Here is a 20,375-nt window from a genome sequence, read left to right as displayed (position 1 = left end):
TACAAGTACGGCCACATCTATGCCACACTCTACGGCCTCACGGTTATCAATTACATACCGCAGCGTCCGACAAACACGTGCACCCACCGACTAGCCGTAATTTACGGCCACACGATCAGCGTCTTGCTCATCGTCGTGCTGCCCATCTACTTTGCGCGCAACATCTCTGCACTAACCGAAGCGCACGACCAACGCGGCCAACTGTTGCTGCTCGTCAACTTCGCCAATACGCTGCTTAAGTATGTAACCGTTGTCGTGACATATGTCGCAAATTTTGCACACTACGCGGCCATACGCGCCGTCACCAGGAGGCGCCAGCAGCTCGAAGACGACTTCAACAGCAGCCTGCAGGTGCAACCGGTATACGATGAGCGACCGCGCCGCCAATTCGAGACTATGCTGCTGTTCAAGTTCGGCCTCATCAACGCCATGATGGCCGTGCAGGTGGCAAACATACTCTACCAGCATTGCACCGGCGCCCATCCGGTGCGCGTGTATATCGCCGTGTATACCTTTGTGCTGTGGAACTACACCGAGAACATGGCTGACTATTTCTACTTCATCAACAGCAGTGCAATGAAATTCTACCAGCAACTCAATCAACAGCTGCGGCAAGTGGTGCGCGAAGCGAAGCTCCTGCATTACTTTCGGATGCGCGGTCAGCGACGCGGCACTGTGCCGCATCTGTGCGGGTTGCTGTGCGAGCGGCTAGATACGCTGGCCCAGCGCTACCAGCAAATAAATCGACTCTGCCAAGACAGCTTGACAATGCATCAGTTTCAGATACTCGGTCTCATCTTTATTACGCTCGTCAGTAATCTCACCAACTCGTTCATCCTATTCAATCTGTTCGTGAAGCACTCACAGGCGCGCGCTTCGCCAGCCATCGTGCTGAATGCGCTGCATGCCATCATCTTCTACGTGGACACCTACATTGTGGCGCTGGTAAGTGAGAACATCAGCCTGGAATTGCGCAACATTAATCAGACGCTGCGTCAATTCAATCAGGTGAGCGAGCTGGATGTGCGTCTACAGCAGACGGTGAGTGTGTGTGGGTGTATGATACGCAGTTGATGTGCATTTATTTATTTGTTTATTTATTTTGGAAAGCAGATCGAGTGCTTCACACTTTTTGTGACGAACAATCATGTGGAGGTTCGCATCTGTGGCCTATTTGTGCTGGACAGGAGCCTGACGTATCTGACGGCAGCCACAGCATTATCATATTTCATTACACTGGTGCAATTTGATTTGAACTTGATGTAGGCGACGCATAAAATCGATATAAAATTTAAACTCTTCAAGAACTCAAATAAATAAAGTAGCCGTATACTTAAACGGTTTTTTAGTAAACTTTTCCATGCGGGAGTGTGGTATTGGATCCCAAAAATATGTATTATTATTAGTCAACCGACTTCAAAAAAAGGAGAAGGTTATCAATTCGTCGAAATATATTTTTTTTTATGTATGTTACCGCATAACTTTGGACCACGAGAACCGACTTCGATAGTTCTTTTTTTATCGAAAGGGGGGTACCTCAAGGGTGATCTCGTACTAATTTCGCTTACATCCGATCGTTGGAGCGCGAAAAAAATAACGGTTCTCTTAAATTTTTTTATGAGAATTGAAGTCGGTTTTGTTTTTTGCTCCTGCAGTCAATCGCAACACGAGCCAGACGATATATGAAGATGAAGAGAGGGAAAGCGGAAGTAAAGAGTTTGAAATGCTAGTTCCCAAAGATACGAGGATAGAAATAGAGGTCCAGAGTACATTTAAATTATACAGGGCGTACATTTAATGAAATTGATTGGCGACACAAATAGCATAAATTCCTTTTTTCAGACATTGTTAAGGGCAACCTAAAACGACATTTCTATTGAGCAAAACACTTTTGCGCTAAAATATTTGTTAAATAAGCATAAGACAAAAAGGCATTTCAGATTCCTTGCTTTGAAAGAATTCCCCTCACCTTGCATTTAATGAATTATGAAATTACACAAACACAGTAGATTTCGCAAGGCCGCTGTCTCCTACCGCTAAGCAAAAAGCTTATGAACTTGGCAACACAACAGAGAACAAGTAAATTAAATTTCTAGAGGATAAGAACTAAAACCAAAATAATCACAAACGTAAACGGTTTAAGTGAGCTAATTAAAGTTGCTGTTTGTGGTGTAATTGAAAAATGGAAATTGAAAATGTGACTTGGTGCAGAATAACAAACGAAGTCTAGCTATTTCCATTTGTTGCAACAAATAAAGTAATGGAATTCGGATAGGTTTGCTTCGGTACAAATTTTTTTATTCAGAGATGTGTATATCCAGAGTTCGCGCCCATCATTGCCATTTTGTTCGACACTCATACTTACATCTTTAATAAATGAGGATAAGAGTGTCACGGAACATATGGAAGACATATGGGGATCCAGCCAGTTCAGTTTCGACGAATGCCGCTAAGTTAACTAGTGGTAGCGAATTGTTGTCACTCTTCGCTAGAATTTCTAAGCTTTCATTGTTGAGCTCTTCGACGTGCCATCTCCGTATCGACCACTTTCCAATTATGTATAAAACTCTTGGATTTTCGGTGAGCCCAATGGTGTGACCGGTGGTGCTATCTAGGTCTTCAAAAAATATCAGACGAGGTCCGTGGAAGGCTTTGGTATCCTTATCCGTTCATTTCGAAGTTATTGACTTTTTCCAACGAATTCACCTACACCAAATCCCACTTTTTTACCGCTGCTGTTCGATAAGGGCGAGCTTGATTATAATGTTGGTGGTGTGCCTTCTTTTTGAGCTTGGAAACCTTGGTGCTGGTGTAGCTTTAATTGAGTAGTTTTTCACGATTGCCCGCCTTTTTTGACAGGCACAAAACTCCTGGTTTAGGAGTTTATAGTTTGACACTTTTCATTTAGTATATGAATTATTATGAAGAGCCCCAAATAGGGTGATCATCGGCACGGGTAGTATGACTTTTTTTTAGGAAACAAACATTTAGGCACAGTTTGTACATTTTGCCAGTATGACAACTTGATGCAGCCCGAAAGTTTAAACAGATAGATGAGTTTTATTTGTCGGTTTGATGGACGGCAACTTTAGATTGCGGAGAGTTCGTCTCCCGAATTGCCAATATAAGCCTTACTAGGCAGTCGTACGTTAATTATTGAGTATTTCATTAAACCGCAGAGCACGCCCACGAACTTTTTACAAGTCGATATGCCGAGCATTAATCATTTTAATTTGCTGCCTTTCACAAATAAGAAATTATTTGCGCTATGTATTATTGAATTCAATTATCATTGAACCATTTTAAGCTTTTACACAGTCAATCAGTTAAGCTCAACGCATTTCAAGTTTATTAAATTGCTATCCCAATAGTAAACAAATGCTTGTTGTCCCTCGCAGTCACGCAACAGTCGATACGCAACAACCGAGCTTGTAACACGAACTGCACAATCGCGAACACGCAAGTCGGCTCAGCTATACATGGCATCAATGCCCTCGTCGCCGGCATCAACAACAACAACATGCACATCTGCGGCGCGTCGCTGGCAGCTTTACACTTACTACTACTCTCTCGCCATCGGCGTTGTCGCCATTCGCTTTGATTTCGCACAGCGGCGCTTCCAACGCTCGCTGCCAATGCAAATCTACGCGTTCACTCTGAACGCCCTTATTGTTGCCACTATGCCGCTAACCTACATGCAAAGCTTGGCGTTCTTAGAGGCGCTCAGTGTAAATCGCTTGATGTTCATCGTAAACGCCGTCAATTTAACACAGCTGAACGTGCTCACAGCGCTTACCATAATTTTGCGATGGAAGCGCGAAGGCGGAATTCTCGAAATGCTCACGCAGCTGCTGGACTTGGAGTGCGAGTACTTTGAGGTGAGTGTGCCAGCGTCGCTGAAGCGAAATTGCGCGCAATCGTTTGGCAAGGCTCTACTATGGACAAAATATTGCAGCGTGGTCGTCCAGACGTGCCACCACATTTATTCTTTTTTTGCTTTTACGCCGTCGTTCGATTCATTAGCGTGGCTGTACTGCGCCCAAACGATCTGCGTAAATGGTGTCCTCTTGCATACGGTGTTGCACTACTTTCTGACTATGTGGTACGTGTGGGAGCGCTTTTGCTGGCTGAATGCGCAACTGCGGCGCATCTTCAATCTGCTTCTACTGTTGGCGGCTAAAGAGCATCATTACACACCTGGGTTGCGGCAGCGCCTGCAGCGTCGCCTAGCGCAGGAGCTCTTAGACGTGGCGCGCGTACATCGCCGACTCACTGTACTGGTAGAGCGTTTCACCAACTGTTATCACCTGCAAATTCTTACTGCACTAATTAGCAAGGTTATCAATAATATTTCCATCGGTTACTTGAGTTTTAAGTATGGGAACAACCCGAATTTAGAAGAATTTAACGCTTTGGACCTAATCATCAGCACGGTGGGATTTATATTTATTATTTCGGACTCATTTCTCTTGGATACACTGTGCGATCGGTTGGTCAATGCAACACGTGAAACGGCAGAGATGCTGAAGCGTTTCGATGAGCTGCCCGAAATGGACGACGCAGTGGAGAACGCTGTATGTACGACTGCCAAAAAGGAATTTAAAATTAATATTAACTTCGAACTATTTGCAGTGTTTCTTGCTCTCCCAGCAATTGCGGCAACACCAGCTGAGGATTAGCATTCTTGGCATGATTGACATAAATAAGCGGCTCTCCTTCTTGGTTTTCGGCGGACTAGTGAAGAATATTTTGTTGCTGCTGCAGTGGGATATTGGAAAGCAATTCGATGAAAAATAGGAACTGAAGTATTGCAAGATAAAAATTGAATTTCGTAATAAAGGAACTACCCTTAACGAGCCCCATGCATTTTTTATTTGTACACCTTTCATGTACTTCCAGTGCCATTAAGATTATCGCATGCAGATATCAGCGCCACATTATATGTACAGTGCCGGTCAAAAATGGATAAATGGTGTTTTTCAAGCTAAAATTTTTTTGATATTTTTTTTATAAAAATATGGTTCATGCTTTAACAAAAACTTTATAAATCACGCTTTCAAACTTTATACAGAACTTAGAAAAATTCCACAAATTTGTATCTAAATTTCGAGCTTTTTAACCCGAATTTTTAGAAATTTTTCGGATATGCAGTTAAGAAGGTATATAAATACGTGCAAGTTTGAGCGGCTAAAAAATCGGATCGATTTTTAATAATTTTTTTTGTTTTTTCTTTTTTTGTTTTGCACTTTTTTCCATATAAACATGAATTTCTTGTGGATGAATATGCGCAAGACCGTTTGCGAAACAAATAAAAAGTCAACGCCAGTTTTCCTAAATTTCGCTAAAAAGCTTGAAAAACATTGTAAATATTAAAAACGAAACACCACTGTACATGTTTGTATATCAATAGCAGCGTCCGCTCATTACTTAACTAATTACTCACGTCACATATTATGTGTTTACTATTTATTAAGTACTATAATCATGTTTGCAAATTCAGTCTTTGCTTAGCACCTTGCGGGAATGCACCACATCACTTATTGGATAATCCACGGTCACTACTACTACGCACGCGCTGTAGGCGTACTACGTTTCCGTTACCACCAACCGCGCGCACACCACAACTTTCGACACCGTTTACAGTGTGGCTGTGAATGTGTTGACATTTGCCTTGCTGCCTTGGATTTTTTGTACCTCCTTTTGGGTTTTGCTACAGCACGAGCGCACAAATCTATTACTGGCGGTAGTACTCACAATCATCTATAACTGGCAGAGACGCGCCGATATTTTGGCAGTTATACGCGATTTCAATTACTTGCGTTCGCATTACTTTTCACGTTTCACGTTGCCAGCTCAGTTTTGTTGGATATCATCTCCAATAATCACAGCCCCAGGCGCTCGGCTACACCGGCCACCGAGATATGGAAAGTAAAAACTACATATAATGAAAATTTGTATGTCAACGGGAAACAGTGCCTTCCAAAAGTAATCACACTTTTCAACTAGTTTTCTTTTTCCGATTAAGCCCCTTTTTCTTTTGGCTAGGTACATACGCAAACGTATGTATGTATGCATACATAGGTTACACATATCGCACACCGTCTTCAAAAGAGTCACACTCAAAATTTGGCATTTTTGAGATTATGCGCTAAAAATATACACAGCGCTTTTATTTACCTTTCAGCAAAAGCTGGAACAATACTTTTTTTATAATTTGTTAGCAAAAGCCTAAGGTAAAGTCGCCCTTGCCCATATGATTATCATTTGCTAAGAAATTGTTTTTCGCATTTTCTGACAAACGTATTATTTTGAGTTGTGACTCTTTTAAAGACGGCATGCGATATGTGTGCGCGCACTGATGCAAGACAGCGGCCGTGTCCTTTTTCTCCACCTGCTTCTATTTCATTTAATTTCCAGCATGTGTACACTCCTTTGATGAATGGCTTGTGCGCGCTAGTTGCCAGAGAAAAAATCCGTACATTCGCCATCCTTTGCCCGGCGCACACTTTGTCAGCCGTTATCTGCAACGCATTCCCAGTGACGTTTTTAAAAACACCTCATCTGCTGGAGGCTTCCGCAGAGGACTTTGCGTGAGAATTTAAGTAGCATACATATCTGTGCCATTCGATTAAAGTAACCTAAGTCGGTATAGGCCGTTTCCCCTTTAAAGCAACATTTCATTGGTTTACGAAACAATATAATAAATAATAAATAATATAAAAATGTTCAACTTAACTTATTGTTTTTTTTTTTTATTCAAAGTCAAACCTTCTAAAGTTACTTAAGCTACTTTAATTGAATGGCACAGATATGTACATATGCTTGTATCAAGCATGGCGGTGTAATTTGAAATATTCCGAAGCACACAGAGAAAAATATTACTTGTAAGTGTATAACTACAAATAACTCCTAGACGAAGAATTTGCTTTCAAAAGTAAGAGCCTGTTTACACGATAGCTTTTCACCTTGCATTTTTGGCACATTCTCTTTTGAAAAAGTCTATGAAAATCTGATAAAAAGAATTGATGCCTAACTTCATATAGCAAATTATAAACATTAATACACAGAAAAGTGTCTGTATGATGACCGTCGCACAGTGGGGCCGCATTTCAATTTAAGGCGCCGTTGAATATTTGACTATGAAATTACGCGCATAAGTTTAGAATTATAACGTATGTTCACTTCCTACATATCTCCCATACAAACCTAAACTTAAACACGACTTATAAATTCCATAAAAAGCACACAAAAATAATTTTCTGATCAGGGGGCCATTTTATGTGAAGTGGTGTAAATTGTTTTAACTGCACGTTTTCACAGAACAGAAATTGGCCCCCAGGTTTTGAAATATTAGAGTAAGAAGAAACAATCACTTCTTGTTGTTACATACATAGCACTTCATAGCACTTACTTCATCCATTTTTTATCTCTTATCGCGATCACAGCACTCGTCAAGGAATTTCCTTGGACAACCAAATCTAGATCTGGTAGAAGGTTGGCACTCATCATTACTAAAGTCAGCATTAAAAGTTCCTGTGGCTACGCACCACAACCGAATCGCGACTACGTACGTCTATAATCCAACAAATATCGTTTAAATTTGATAACCTTTCCTTTTTGTGAAGTCGGTAAATTAGACATGGTGCAAATTTTACTTGTTTCCTCTAAATCTGCAGTGTGCGCGGTAGACGAATTAAAAAGAGAGCTGGCAACCAACATTCAGCAAGTCCTACACCCAGAAAAGTCAGCTAAATATTTTTCTATCAACACATTATTTGGTTATTGTTACCATAGAGAAATATTTTTAGCTGACTTTTTTCTGCGTGTAGATTTACGATTTCTTTCTTGATTTAGGAAGACTGCTTTTTTTTCAAAAAAAAAAACTCAAATATATTTATTGATATCTTCCTTTTTTAGTTCCACTTTATTATATAAGTTTTCTCTGTGTTCTTCTGATTGAAAAATTACATTTTAGTATACCGGGTTAAGAATTCTTCACTGCAATATGAAATAAAATGAGACCCTTGAAGCCGTTAGAGACTTTCAAACTTGTTGTTGTGCAAGGATAGCAAGATAAAAATAGCTGTTGCTGCCTGCATAAATATTTAAGTTACGAAAAGTCTACCAAGTGCATCATTAAAACAAAATTTGTATCATCAATTTTAATAACACTTAATCTTCCTTAAGACTGCGCACACACACTCGCACTAGAGAAGAGAGCTTGCAAGCCACTTACTTTGTATATGTACATATACACTAATCTCAAATCCATCAGTCTCAACAAATAAATCAATTACGTATTCATGCACACCCGAATGTACATATGTATGTATGTATGTATGTGCAAACATAACTAACTGAAGACTAAATTTCTTTTTACTCAAACCGGATAATGCTTCTCAAAGTGAAGATTATGACGAGTATTTCTTATTCAGAACTTGATCTTTAAAATGTTTTAAATAAAACCTCAAAAAGATCGCAATAAAAGTAATTTTAAAAGTACTACTTGACCCAAATATTGGATGTAGGTACTCGAAAGATCCGCATTAAAGAAATATACATACACACATATGTCATATTATGTAATTATCCACGTTGCAATTTCTTTATCTTTAAATGAGACACCTCACAGAAACAAAAGTTTTAGCTGACATTACCTAAATGGATATGAAAGGATATACTACGGCATCATTTTCGGCCAAGTGTGGAGGCATTTGGGCACAAACAATTATTGTTGTATTGCGATTTACTTGGCGCCGCTTCTTCAAAGCTTTGCGGTAATTATGAGGAATTAATTTCGTGAAGAAAATTAAAATTCTAACTGCTCAAAAGAATTTCGCTGATTAAGGTCCGATGAGTGTCTAAGCAAATGGGTTGATTTGCTCGCGAAGCATTTTCGTTTATTTTTCCATTCTCTCAACCGTTCATACTCCTTTACTGGCAGGAATAAATAGATGCATAAGTGTGAATTACTGTAACAAGCTCACAAGCAGCTCGAGTACCCTCAGCGGGTGCACACACTTTGAAGCAGAATTCCTAATTGACCCTTGAAACGATTTACCTTGCTCGTTAAGAGTAATTGTTCGAGTAGGTATAAATTATAAGTAAATAATCACCAACATGCCAACCTATAAACACTTGAATGTACAAGGATCTGAGCTGTTATAAGCATTTAAGACTCTTGTAAACATTACAAATGTGAAATATGACAAAAGTTGTTTCGAAACAAAATGGCCATGTCCGCAAATGAAATGAAATTGAGACTGTCAGGCAAGGACTTAACACACATGTATATATCTATGCAGACATACTACAGTACATGTATACATACATACATACATACATATGTATGCTTGCTGATTCGGGTGGTTCGAAAATACACAGGAAAATCGACATTTTGGAATTTTCCTGCTGTCACCCACCAGAATAATGGAAACAAGGCGAATTAATATAAGGTGATAGCAGGAGTACAAAAACAAAAATTTACATGTATTTTGTTTTTGCTTTGGCGGCATAAACTGTCAAAATCTGTAAGAGTATGGTAGAAATTCAAACAAAATTTTTCAATTTGATATCGGAAGCCGTGCGGCGAAACACATACACAAAATCAGCTGAGCTAGTAACACCACCTTATATAAATTCGCCTTGAATGGAAAATTTAAAATCAGAAAACGCTTTTTTTTTTGAAATCGTTTAATACGGGGGTGGCCCCAGAAGTACCCGACCTAACAAAGAAAACACAAAAATTTTGGGAAAAAATATATTTATTTTTTAATTTCATCAAAAAAATTTACTTTTAACGATTTCACAGCTATTCTAAGAAAAAATCTACATTTTTCCCCATATAAAATGCATGGAAAAGACCATTAAATGTTGACCAATTAAAAAAAAAGAAAAACGGGTCTTCTTATTTTCGATATTCGTCTTCTGGGGGAAAAAAATTACCACTCTAATGTGTGTATAGATACCTATGTGTGTACAATAGATAATCGGTTATATCTGCAGGGAATGCTTTGAGATAATTTTCCTTGGGAAGAAAGCAACAGCACTATCAGCAACGCTGTATATACAATACATACATACATACATACATACATACATAAGTGTGTGTAATGCACACTGTGTACAACATATCCATCCATTCATATGTGTATGGCAATTACTTAAATTACGGTCATCATTTCCAAATTCTGTCACTGAGTAGAATCAGTACTTCAACTTAATGACCAATGGCAGTCAAGATCATTTAATTAATGATCGTAAAAAAAAAAAACAATAAGTTGAAGCAATAAAAATACAAATGCGGGTAACATTGAAGTTGTCTAGCCAAAAGCCACGAAAGTCCTTTAATCCCTTGTCTTTCAAAGCATGCGAATAGATACGTATGTATGTATGTATATTAGATCTGATCAGCCCCCACCGAAAGAAAACATTTTATAATTATCGGCCTAGTTTGATAACTTACTTTGAGAGGAGCATGGTATTGTGAAAATTCCCCTTTTACCATGCGCAAAAAAAGCCAACTTCTTATATTCTCCATAACAATGGAAAAGCATATATAAATGTATCTTTTGTCAATTTAATAGAAGTACAGCCAATTTCACGAAAGCAAGTTAAGTGCAAAATGATTTTAATTTTTTGAATTCTACATGGAAATTGACAAAAAAAAATCATTTTCCATTTAAATTGCTGGTAAAACCCGTCATTAAATAGTACGGCAGAAATTGAGATAATTGAGTTTACTCATCGAAGGAAGTCATTTAGAGCAGTGTGGTCAAAACTCCAGTTTTAGCTGCTTTTAACGTATGGCTAGGGCGGAAATTTTTATTAAGCCACAATTCTCGCGAATTAAGCTTTCCAACTAAAAGGATTGTTACAAACTTTTTCCCGACCCAACCTAATTTTCATACAAATATTCACATATATGCATGTATGTGTACATACATACGTATGCTAGTATTTAGCAGATTAAAAGGTAGATGAACGCACGGATTATAGCAAAAGTTTAGTCAACGAACTTTGTGACAAAACTTTTAGAAATGTTCATAGATAAGAAACTAGCAAAAGGGCGAAACTAATAGCAAAATAAACAAACGCTTATAAACTTCTGCATGGCATTGTTATAGGCAGACCGATATTTGAAGCGGTAGTTTTAAGGTTTTGCAAACCAGGAAAATATTTTAATTATTCTTAAGTGAAGTCATGCCAGAAAGTCTGCTCCTATTTACAATTTATGAATTTTAAGTTGCAATAAAATATATTTGAATCAAACCCGTGAAAAATTATGAATTTTATTAATTAACCAAGGAACTTTAGAAGAGCTTCGGTAACGAACCTTCTACTTACTGAAGGCACTTGTGGAAGCCCTTTATTCCCAAGATATTTTCATTTTGTTTGAATTTCGAATAGAAAAAATGTTGCTCATACGCCATGTAGGAGTAAGTACACACGAGTACGGCCATGTACGATATGGCGTATGAGTAACATTTAACTGCTCCTGTCTCATGCAAACAATTATAGCACATTTTCATTTGATTATTCAAAACTTGTTTATTTATCGATCAATTTTCATCGTTAGCAACTTTTTTTTGCCAAAGAACAGGCTTTAATACAAAAGAAAAAAATTACAAAAGATTTGTTATTTCTTTTTAATTTTTCCCCCCTTAAGTTTGAACTTTTTCTTCATAAAAATTAAAATATCTTGGAAAAATGACTTGAACTGGAAAAGCGGTATACAGATCCATAATCTACGACCCAAAACTAGGTATACACTTATCGGCGTTTGTTAAAGTGAACCTATACTAAAGTTTTACCTGCGAAATTGGAGGGGTTATAACCCAAAACCAAGTCTCTGAACAATCAGTTGTATGGTAGCTATATGTTATACTGAACCGATTTCGATGATTTGGTGGAGGTAATATTAAAATACAATCGTGTGCAAAATTTTAGTAAAATATCTTCAAAACTGAGGGAGTAATTTTATAAAATAATTAAAATTTAAGCAAAGTTTCAAGTACCGCTATCTCGAAAAGTGGAGCCAATCGCGCGAAACCATTTAAATCACAGTTTCAAACTTCATACAAAATTTAGCAAAATTCAAAAATTTTTCATCAAAATTTCAACTTTTTAATCTGAATCTTTAGAACATTTTTGAGTATGCAGTTTTATAGCCCATACAATTTTAGTTAATTTAGTGTACTTCCGCAAGTTTTGACCGGCTAAAAAATCGCATTGGTGTTTGAGAACTTTTTTTTTTGAGACTGCTTCTCGGATTTTTTTTTATATAACAAGTGCAATTTACAAAAATTGGCGTTGATTTTTTGAAATTTTATTGCTAACGATCTCAAAGGTTTAATTTCATAAGAAATTCGTGCTTATATGAAAAAAAGTTCAAAAATCCGTCACCAAAAAAAAAAATCTCAAAAACCAAGTCGTTTTAAAATTGCACTTCGTTGAAATAAAATTGTATAGGCAATAAAACTGCGTACACAAAAATATTTTAAGGACTTAGATAAAAAAGTTGAAATTTCGATGAAAATTTGTTGAATTTTCCTAAATTTTTAAACTGTGATTTATATGGATTTGTTTAAAGCTTGGACGGTATTTTGATACAAAAATAACAAATAAAAGTAGCTCGAAAAACATTACGAATATTAAAAAAAAAACAACACTTGGTCATTCTGTTCATTACTACAGTGTAGGTACAATACATGCATGCATACATATGTATGTACTAGCGGTTTACGCCGGCAAGTTTTGCGGCAGCGGCGTGGTCAACTTCAAAAAGAATCGGCGGCGGCGGCGACGCCAGCGCGTCTGGAAACGCCGGCGCTACTAGCCATAAGATAGATTAGAAAGAGCCATGAGACTACTAATCTTATCATGTCATCTCGTCAGCATTAGGCATTCGCCATGTCAATTCAGATCATAATTATATTTAATTCATTCTTGAATTAGATTTGAATTTAAATATTGTTACTTCCTAATTGAATCAAATTGTGCCGGGCGCTGATGGATGGGCGAACTGAAGATCTATAGTACATATATACATACATACTAGGTTCTCTATGTTCTCTTCCGATCCGTATGTACTATTCAAATTAAAAAATAAAAATAAAAACTTTAAAAATTTAAATTATTGGAGTAATTTTCGTCACTATTAATAAATTTTTGTAATTATCTTATCTACCGTTATGTTAACTTACGAATGTAAAAATTTGCAAAAAAAAGTTTTGCTTTTTATTAAAAATCTTTTTAACAAATATTTACCTCTTTATTAAAAAAAAAATACACACGAAAATCAACTTGTTTTGGTTTTATCTCCAATATTTGAGGAGTAAGATGTAAAAGGGAGCTTCTGTTTAAACTCCTTTCTGAGATATTACCGTTAAAGTTTTTGTTGTGTGATAACTTTCTTCTTGTTGTAGTATATAAAAAAGTAGTATTATTGTAGTATTGAAAAAAAGACTACTGCGGAAAAAAATTGTCGATTACCAGTGTTCGACTCCAATTTAACAGTATGTTTTTTTCTGAGTTACGCCTTTTTTGGAAAAATTCTTATTCAGTGGCCCAAATTAGGTAAAAAAACTCGTTTAGACATGAAATTTTCGTTTCGTAAAAACGCGTTATTTATACGAGTAGTAAGTAGCTCTTTCAAACGATTTATTTCAAGGTGCATACATCATGAAAATTTTGTAAAAAAAAGTCCTTAGGCACCGAACGCCGCCGCCTCCACCGCCGCCGCTGCGCCGATATTTTTGTAACTCGGCGGCGGTGCGTGAGGAATGACCAAAAACGGGGCGGTGGCGGTGGCGTGGCTCGGCGGGGTAAACCTCTAGTATGTACCTAAATTTACTTTTATTTCTGTTCTTGCAAACAACTTTAGCACTTAACCTTTAATTAACTACATTAGTGACAATTAACCGTTAAAGAGGATATACATAATTAGGAACAGAAGGGCATATATGTACGTATTGTATGTACATACATGAATTCCCGTAAAAAAAAATTTCAGTTTCCTTGAATTGTAGTCCCACAAAATGTTCCTTCATGTGTGGAAGCAAAACGCGAAAAGCAATAAATTAAAGGAGCGTACCAAACTCCATCGACCTCGACGTTTTCATTCGAAAGTACTGAATCCCCAAAATGTGGCACAAAGGCTGCGACTAGCCGTAGCGGACACATTTTGGGAATATACGCAAACTACAAAAGTGAGTGGATTGTGGCTGCTGCGGCGGAATAGAACAAATGGCATTTCTAGGTATGTGCATGCTTACATATATACATACATATCGTCACCTGAAAAGCAAAAAAGTCGTCGTTAGCCTCATCGCTTAAATGCAAAAGGTCGTGACTACTAATTTTATGAAATACGTCGTATCAATCAAAGTGAATTTTGAATTTTTTTATAAATAACGACAATGTTATTACGGCGCTTTGCATTTTAGGTTACGATATGTGGATGCATGTTATATTTGTATACAGTGAAGGCTCCCATAAGCGGACACCGATGGTCAGCTACTTTATGTCCGCCTATGGGAGATATCAAGTAACAAAGTCTAAGTTCGGGCGGAGCCGAACATTAGATACCCGGCGCAATTATTAAATATAGTTTTTTTTCGCCTTTCCGAAAACTACCACTACATGGTAAGCAGGGGTGGTTTTATCCCTATTTCAAACGTCTTCGAAAAGCTTACAACAGTTATACGTGGGCGGTATCACGCCCATTTTTCACAATTCCATAATAATGTTACTTCTTTTCAAAGGATTGTTGTTAGTATCAATTTTGTGTGAAATATCGAAGTTTCAAGCATTTCTGAAGTTTACCGTTATATAAAAAGTAGGCGTAATTTTAGTCCGATTTCAATAATTTTCAGCGTTTTGCTTGTATGTAGCAAGCACATTAATCATTCCGAGTTTGGTTCAAACGTTTACCGCGATACACATATGTGGTCAAAAGTGGCCTTTATCGCTCCCATTTTCGAAAATTTTATTATAAACGTATTTTGTGCTAAAGAATTATTACAAACGTCAATTTTGATTAAATTAGCTTCGGTATTTACTGATTTATCGAAGATTTCGCATTTCTCCAAATTACCGTTATATGGGATGTGGGCGTGGTTATTGTCCGATTTTAAAAATTTTCAGCTATTTGTATGTATCCCGCAAACGATGCATCGATATTTTTGAAACATCGATAACATAATGTTTACAATTGCCTAAAATCTCTAAATTGACGATACATCGATGCTAGTTTCAACGATGTTTTAACATCGACTTTAGTGTGCCTCAGACTTGAATTCAACTTAACCATTATGCTCCTAAAATTTTTTGACTGGCCATGAATTTTTATTACTTATTCTTTTGGGGAACATTCAGAAATTTCGAGTTTACTCGTATCTTTCAATATTAAAAATGCTTTCTTAATCTTTAAAAAAAGAGCCGGGTTCCCCTTGAGCTTTCAACGAAATTGGACCGCTTATGGGAGATTTTTTTTCATAGCGGGATATTTTTTAATGTCCGCGTCCATTTATCGGAAAGTCCGTGTATGGGAGAGTGTTTTGTGTGGAAAAAAACTAAAAACTGTTCGTTCCCAAGAATGTGTCCGCTTATAGGAGATGTCCGCTTATTAGTGCGTCCGTCTATGAGAACTTTCACTGTATACGTATTTTAATAAATAAACAGGTGGATTTGGTCAACTGTACTCATAAGTCTATTTCTACTCGGTGTTTACTTATCGCTGAAATTATGGTTAAAATTCTACTCATATCCAATTTTGAATACTATATCGAGTGATCTGGCTATAACCGACGTGGCATTTCCGGGCATCACCATATGTAGTCCCAAAGTAGTTAATCGCGAGCGTGTGCAGCGTTACATAACAACATTGTTAGTCTCGTATTTGAATTTTGTGATCACACTTTAAGATTTTTTATAAATTCCACAGAAACATTCCCGACAACATAGATCCCCATGATGTTGCCATCGGCTTGGATTATATCAACGCCTTTACCGATCAAAACTGGAAAGCTCCAACACAGGAAAGCTTCAGATATGCCGACGATGTACTACGTTTCAATAATAAAACTATATATGAGGCTGCCAAAGCCGTCAGCGGCAGCTGTGACGACTTCGTCAAGCGTTGTTATTGGGGTATCACCGAGTTCCCGTGTCGCCAGCAGCACGAATATCTCTCCTTCATATCGACAACTTCGTATTTGGGTCCATGTTGTTCATTTAACTATAATCCGAAAAATCTCTCATATGTACCATTTTCTGCAAACATTTTCGGCATAGATGGAGGCTTAACTGTGGTGGGCGTCGAGGGATCCGAACGCAATCTTTCAACTGGCTTGATCGTCTTGGCACACCACCCCATGGACTATGTTACAGAAGCCACGTCTTCGGTTACAATTACGTCCAACTCCGAGAGTTTCGTTGAAATCTCACCAACTGTCCAAAGCTCTTCGACTGAGGTGCTAGAACTGTCGCAAGGTAAACGCGATTGCCTCATTTCAGACGATCTCGAGCTGCATAACTACCGGCAGGCAGCATGCTCGCTCGCTTGTCGAACGGAAGCGATAATGAAGACTTGCCAATGTGTGCCCTATCACATACCCAATGCTGTGGCCGCTTATCGCGAGTGCAAGTTAAATGACAGTGCATGTTATTCGACTAACTATGGTATGGAGTCTTCGAATGCATAGGAAATCAACTGGGAATTTCATTTAACTCCTACATTATTTTTATTTAGATGAATTTAAAAGTGTAAAGTGCGAAAGTTGTCTACCAAACTGCTATGACGTCACTTATTCAACTTTGGCCTACAAAACTGATTTAAAATTGCACAACTATTCGGTTAGCACACACTAGTACGTGTATTTTAACTTTGATCCAAACGGTTGTTTATATTTCAAAATACATTTATATTTGCAGCATGACGATTGACTCACAGGACACTTTCATCGTTCGCGCTTACTTGACCAGGCAAACAGTGCCAGCAATACGGAAGGTGGTCGTAATGTCGTGGATCGGACTTTTGTGTAAGTAATGTTGGCTAACAAAATAATTTAAAATATTTTTTGACTACATATATCCAGCGGATTTGGGAGGAGTATTCAATTTGTGCCTGGGGATTAGTATGGTATCCCTAATCGAATTCGCCTACTACTGCACACATCGTTTATATGTGAACTACAAGGCCCGCAGCGTTTTACTTCAGCCACTCGGTCATTTTCAGAACAGAAAATAATCGGGGAAAGCTACTAAATTCGAAAAATGCAGTCCTTTTGCCGTTGACCCGTGTATATGTTGATAAGTTTATGTGAAAAAAATATATATATATCTTATTGCGTTAAATTTTGTGAAATAGATATTCCAAAAACAAGGAATAAGCAGTGTTTTAAACCTAAAATCATTGTTAAATTAAAAATATTATAAAAAAAACATAAATATCCTTTTGAAGCAAAATGAATAGGCTTTTTGTATTTTCATTCTTTTTTTCTCTTCTTTTTACCAACATGCTTCTCAGCTTTTCGTTTATATCCGGTTTTCGTATTATTTTCTGTATCTTCGGCTGATTCTGTTTCCCCTTCAGTTTCATCATTATCTTCAATTTCACTGTGAAAGATTAAAAAATAACAATTAAACCTCAAACGCAATCACAATACATAATTTAAATCTGGTTACTTACCAAACTGTTTGCATATTCTTAAACATGTCCTCGTACTCCTTATCTTCTGGTTCATAACGCTTTTGATCCTCATCATTGGCTTTTGAGCTTTTACTTTCAATCTCAACCAAGCCTTTTTCTGTCTCATCATTTGGAGCACAGTTGAGGCTTCCCGCTGATTCTCGTATTAAGATTCGTGTAGCCTTTGACTTTACATAGCATTGATAGAGAAGGACTGTAGAGTCCACGTGATGGACACGGACATATCGATCCAAGGAAGCAGAGGCCAAATATTTGCCAGAGCTATCTAGTGAAACATCACTGATAGCGCCAGTGAAGCCTTTGTAAGTATGGACGAATGTTTTCATTCGTCTAATATCAAATGCCTGAATACATAGTTTTCGTTTTAGTTTCAATAATAATAATAAAATTTTTTTACTTACCTTCATAGCTCCCATTGTTGTTCCGGTATATATGTAGTTCCCATGTGCTGTCAGAGTGGCAAAGCTCATCTGCTCCTCGGTAGCAAAGCATTGAACAGGACGCCGTTGCTTACGGGTATCATAAACACGAACATAACCGTAACGTGAACAGGTAGCCAGTATATGCGGTGAATCTATAAAGCCCACATCACTATCCCACACTGGTACTTCAAGCTGAAGATAATCATTGGGCAAATTTTTCGAGCTGAACAATTGTTTACCATCGGCGGCCATATCGAAAATCTTCAAATTGTTTTTACGCCCTTTACCTCCGGTGGCTACTAGGTTGGGACTTGTAGGACATTGGCGTAAATGTACCATGTCGTCGCCGCTACTGACCACAAACTCTGATTCAGAGCTATTTTCTAGTGATATGCGCTGCACTTGGCCATTTGAAAAGCCGGCCACTAAATATTCGTCAAAGCGTGCCAAACCCACTACGGGGGCAAATTTAAAATCGATGGTGCGCTCTATTTTATCGGTATGCAATGAATGCAGCTGAGCATTCTGTTTGGCGCGCCCAATTAAAATTTCAGAGCAGTCATTCCCAAAAGACAGAGCTGTAACCCTATCATCTTTTTCTAGTTGGTTGATGTCATATAAATTACGTTGGGCAAACGGATTCTCCTCAACATTGGGCACAAATCCTGAGGAATTTTAATAAGGTACGAAAGGTATGACGTTTTAATATTTATAGTTACGGCTCGATATGCACGCCAGTTTGGGCATCGTCACACGATCAATATCGCTATGAATACTGATAGATTTCGAAATATATATCTAGAATTTTTGTGATATATACGGTCATTAAATAACGCGATACTTGGATCAAGTCAATAACTATTGATCGTGTGACAGTGCCCATTGATTAGAAATGATATGGCGAAACAATGGCTAAAGGTTTTTGGATGAGATGGTCGAGGCGTTCTTGGCGAGTTAAAATCTTAAAATTAATTTCAAGAATACATTTATAAAGCGTAAAATAGCACGATGATAAGAGCCAACCATGCAATTATTCAATGAAGGTATGTAGCAACTTACTTTTAAAGGAGCCCGTACTTGTGCCGACGTAGAGCTCGTGGTTTTCATTATAATTAGGGTTTTTCAAATTTGATGTTGTCCACTTCATTTCTCAGTAATTGTTCTATATTTTACACATTCAATAAAAGCCGAAATCCTTTGAAAACAGTCAACTGAAAATTCTGATCCAAACAAACCGAAATACAACGCACGTGCATAAACAGCAAAAACAAATTTACATTAGGGATATAAAAAAATATCGAGCAGCATCGATAGTCGTGGCTTCAAACATCGATGTTTGCCAATGTTTTTACGTTTCCGATGTTAAGTAAAAACATCGAAGATGTTTACTAATTTTTCACCATTTCGTTTTGGGTGCGATTTAAAATTGTATGCGAGCGTTTGATAAATGGTCTCATGGAATCATACCTAAGTAAGTTCCTTTAATAAGTTCGTACATTACAATTAATAAGTGTACATAAATAAGTATAAGTGTAAGTCTTCTAAGAAATAGTTAAATTGGTTTAAATCAGTGTTGGGCCGACAGAGCTTTTAGGGCCGGTTGTTCAATGGTAATTAGCACAAATCGGAGGTAGAAGTTACAGTTAGATACAACGACTGCCTTATCGATCACATGTTATATGCATGATGTCGAAATCGTCTATAATGAAGTTTAACCGCTTTCTCTGCTCTCTATACAAAATGTATAGAAAGCTTAAAAGAGCTTTGCCCGCGGACAAGGCAGTGCCCATCAGTGATATTGTAAAATCGCTTAGCGTCATCACCCAATTTGCCAACAAACTTCGTATAGACTAGCCGACGAACTGGCCGTCGAATGAAAAGTCGGCGGGCCGGAAAAACAACTAAACTGAAATTTAAATACATTTCTATAATACTACGTTCCAATATATAAACCCACCACATATTGACAAGTTTTACAATTAATTTTTTTCGTATTTAATTTTAGTTACTTTTTTATGAAAATTAATTTCATTCTCTAACACAAGCTATATATATCCAATTTCAAATTGTATGCAATATTTAAAGACAGCAGCAAGCCATTTGTAAAAATCGGTAAAAACATCGATGTTTTAAGTCGATACTCGAACTATCGAAATATCGATTCTTAAATATCGATAATATCAATGTTTTTTTACAACCCTAATTAACATTTGACAAATTTTATGAAAACTGCCAAAGGA

General features: G+C 37.5%; 5 protein-coding genes across 5 annotated transcripts in view; 3 read left to right on the top strand and 2 right to left on the bottom strand.

The window, feature by feature from the left end:
- LOC118745225 (gustatory receptor 10a) overlaps nt 1-1,711 on the top strand; it is a 14,574-nt gene extending 12,863 nt beyond the window's left edge. The window contains exons 2-3 of the mRNA XM_036478749.1: nt 7-1,041; nt 1,114-1,711. Coding sequence (XP_036334642.1) covers nt 7-1,041; nt 1,114-1,266 — 1,188 coding nt within the window. The 3' untranslated portion in view covers nt 1,267-1,711. The remainder of the gene's footprint in view (nt 1-6; nt 1,042-1,113) is intronic.
- Nucleotides 1-19,270, bottom strand: part of LOC118744370 (neuropeptide CCHamide-2 receptor) — a gene marked incomplete at its 3' end in the record, with an annotated part of 92,855 nt that extends 73,585 nt beyond the window's left edge. The window contains 1 exon segment of the mRNA XM_036477335.1: nt 19,195-19,270.
- Nucleotides 3,606-4,857, top strand: LOC118744371. Its single transcript, XM_036477337.1, has 2 exons — nt 3,606-4,574; nt 4,633-4,857. Exons 1-2 carry the CDS (start codon nt 3,636-3,638, stop codon nt 4,795-4,797), a joined length of 1,104 nt encoding a protein of 367 aa, XP_036333230.1. The 5' UTR covers nt 3,606-3,635; the 3' UTR covers nt 4,798-4,857.
- LOC118745223 (sodium channel protein Nach) lies at nt 14,040-17,385 on the top strand. Its single transcript, XM_036478748.1, has 6 exons — nt 14,040-14,260; nt 15,685-15,888; nt 15,947-16,683; nt 16,754-16,871; nt 16,936-17,042; nt 17,100-17,385. Exons 1-6 carry the CDS (start codon nt 14,040-14,042, stop codon nt 17,249-17,251), a joined length of 1,539 nt encoding a protein of 512 aa, XP_036334641.1. The 3' UTR covers nt 17,252-17,385.
- LOC118745222 (WD repeat-containing protein 74) lies at nt 17,346-19,282 on the bottom strand. Its single transcript, XM_036478747.1, has 5 exons — nt 19,195-19,282; nt 18,115-18,800; nt 17,693-18,057; nt 17,516-17,619; nt 17,346-17,407 (listed from the first exon to the last, which is right to left on the bottom strand). The coding sequence occupies exons 1-5, from the start codon at nt 19,280-19,282 to the stop codon at nt 17,346-17,348; spliced, it is 1,305 nt and encodes a 434-aa protein (XP_036334640.1).
- Nucleotides 19,283-20,375: the final 1,093 nt, after the last annotated feature.

This window comes from Rhagoletis pomonella, unplaced genomic scaffold, assembly GCF_013731165.1.
Source record: "Rhagoletis pomonella isolate Grant_MI unplaced genomic scaffold, Rhpom_1.0 Rhpom_scaffold_00008, whole genome shotgun sequence".
NCBI classification, from domain to species: Eukaryota; Metazoa; Arthropoda; class Insecta; order Diptera; family Tephritidae; genus Rhagoletis; species Rhagoletis pomonella.
This window is presented reverse-complemented; position numbering and strand designations above follow the sequence as displayed.

Coding starts and splice junctions, on each gene's coding strand:
- LOC118744371 (XM_036477337.1), top strand. CDS start 3,636: ATGCAAATCTACGCGTTCACTCTGAACGCCCTTATTGTTGCCACTATG. Junction 4,575..4,632: donor ACGACGCAGTGGAGAACGCT/GTATGTACGACT, acceptor AACTATTTGCAG/TGTTTCTTGCTCTCCCAGCA.
- LOC118745223 (XM_036478748.1), top strand. CDS start 14,040: ATGTTCCTTCATGTGTGGAAGCAAAACGCGAAAAGCAATAAATTAAAG. Junction 14,261..15,684: donor AGAACAAATGGCATTTCTAG/GTATGTGCATGC, acceptor ATAAATAAACAG/GTGGATTTGGTCAACTGTAC. Junction 16,872..16,935: donor TATTCGGTTAGCACACACTA/GTACGTGTATTT, acceptor TTATATTTGCAG/CATGACGATTGACTCACAGG.
- LOC118745222 (XM_036478747.1), bottom strand. CDS start 19,282: ATGAAGTGGACAACATCAAATTTGAAAAACCCTAATTATAATGAAAAC. Junction 18,058..18,114: donor CAACAATGGGAGCTATGAAG/GTAAGTAAAAAA, acceptor CTATGTATTCAG/GCATTTGATATTAGACGAAT. Junction 17,620..17,692: donor AAGAATATGCAAACAGTTTG/GTAAGTAACCAG, acceptor AATCTTTCACAG/TGAAATTGAAGATAATGATG.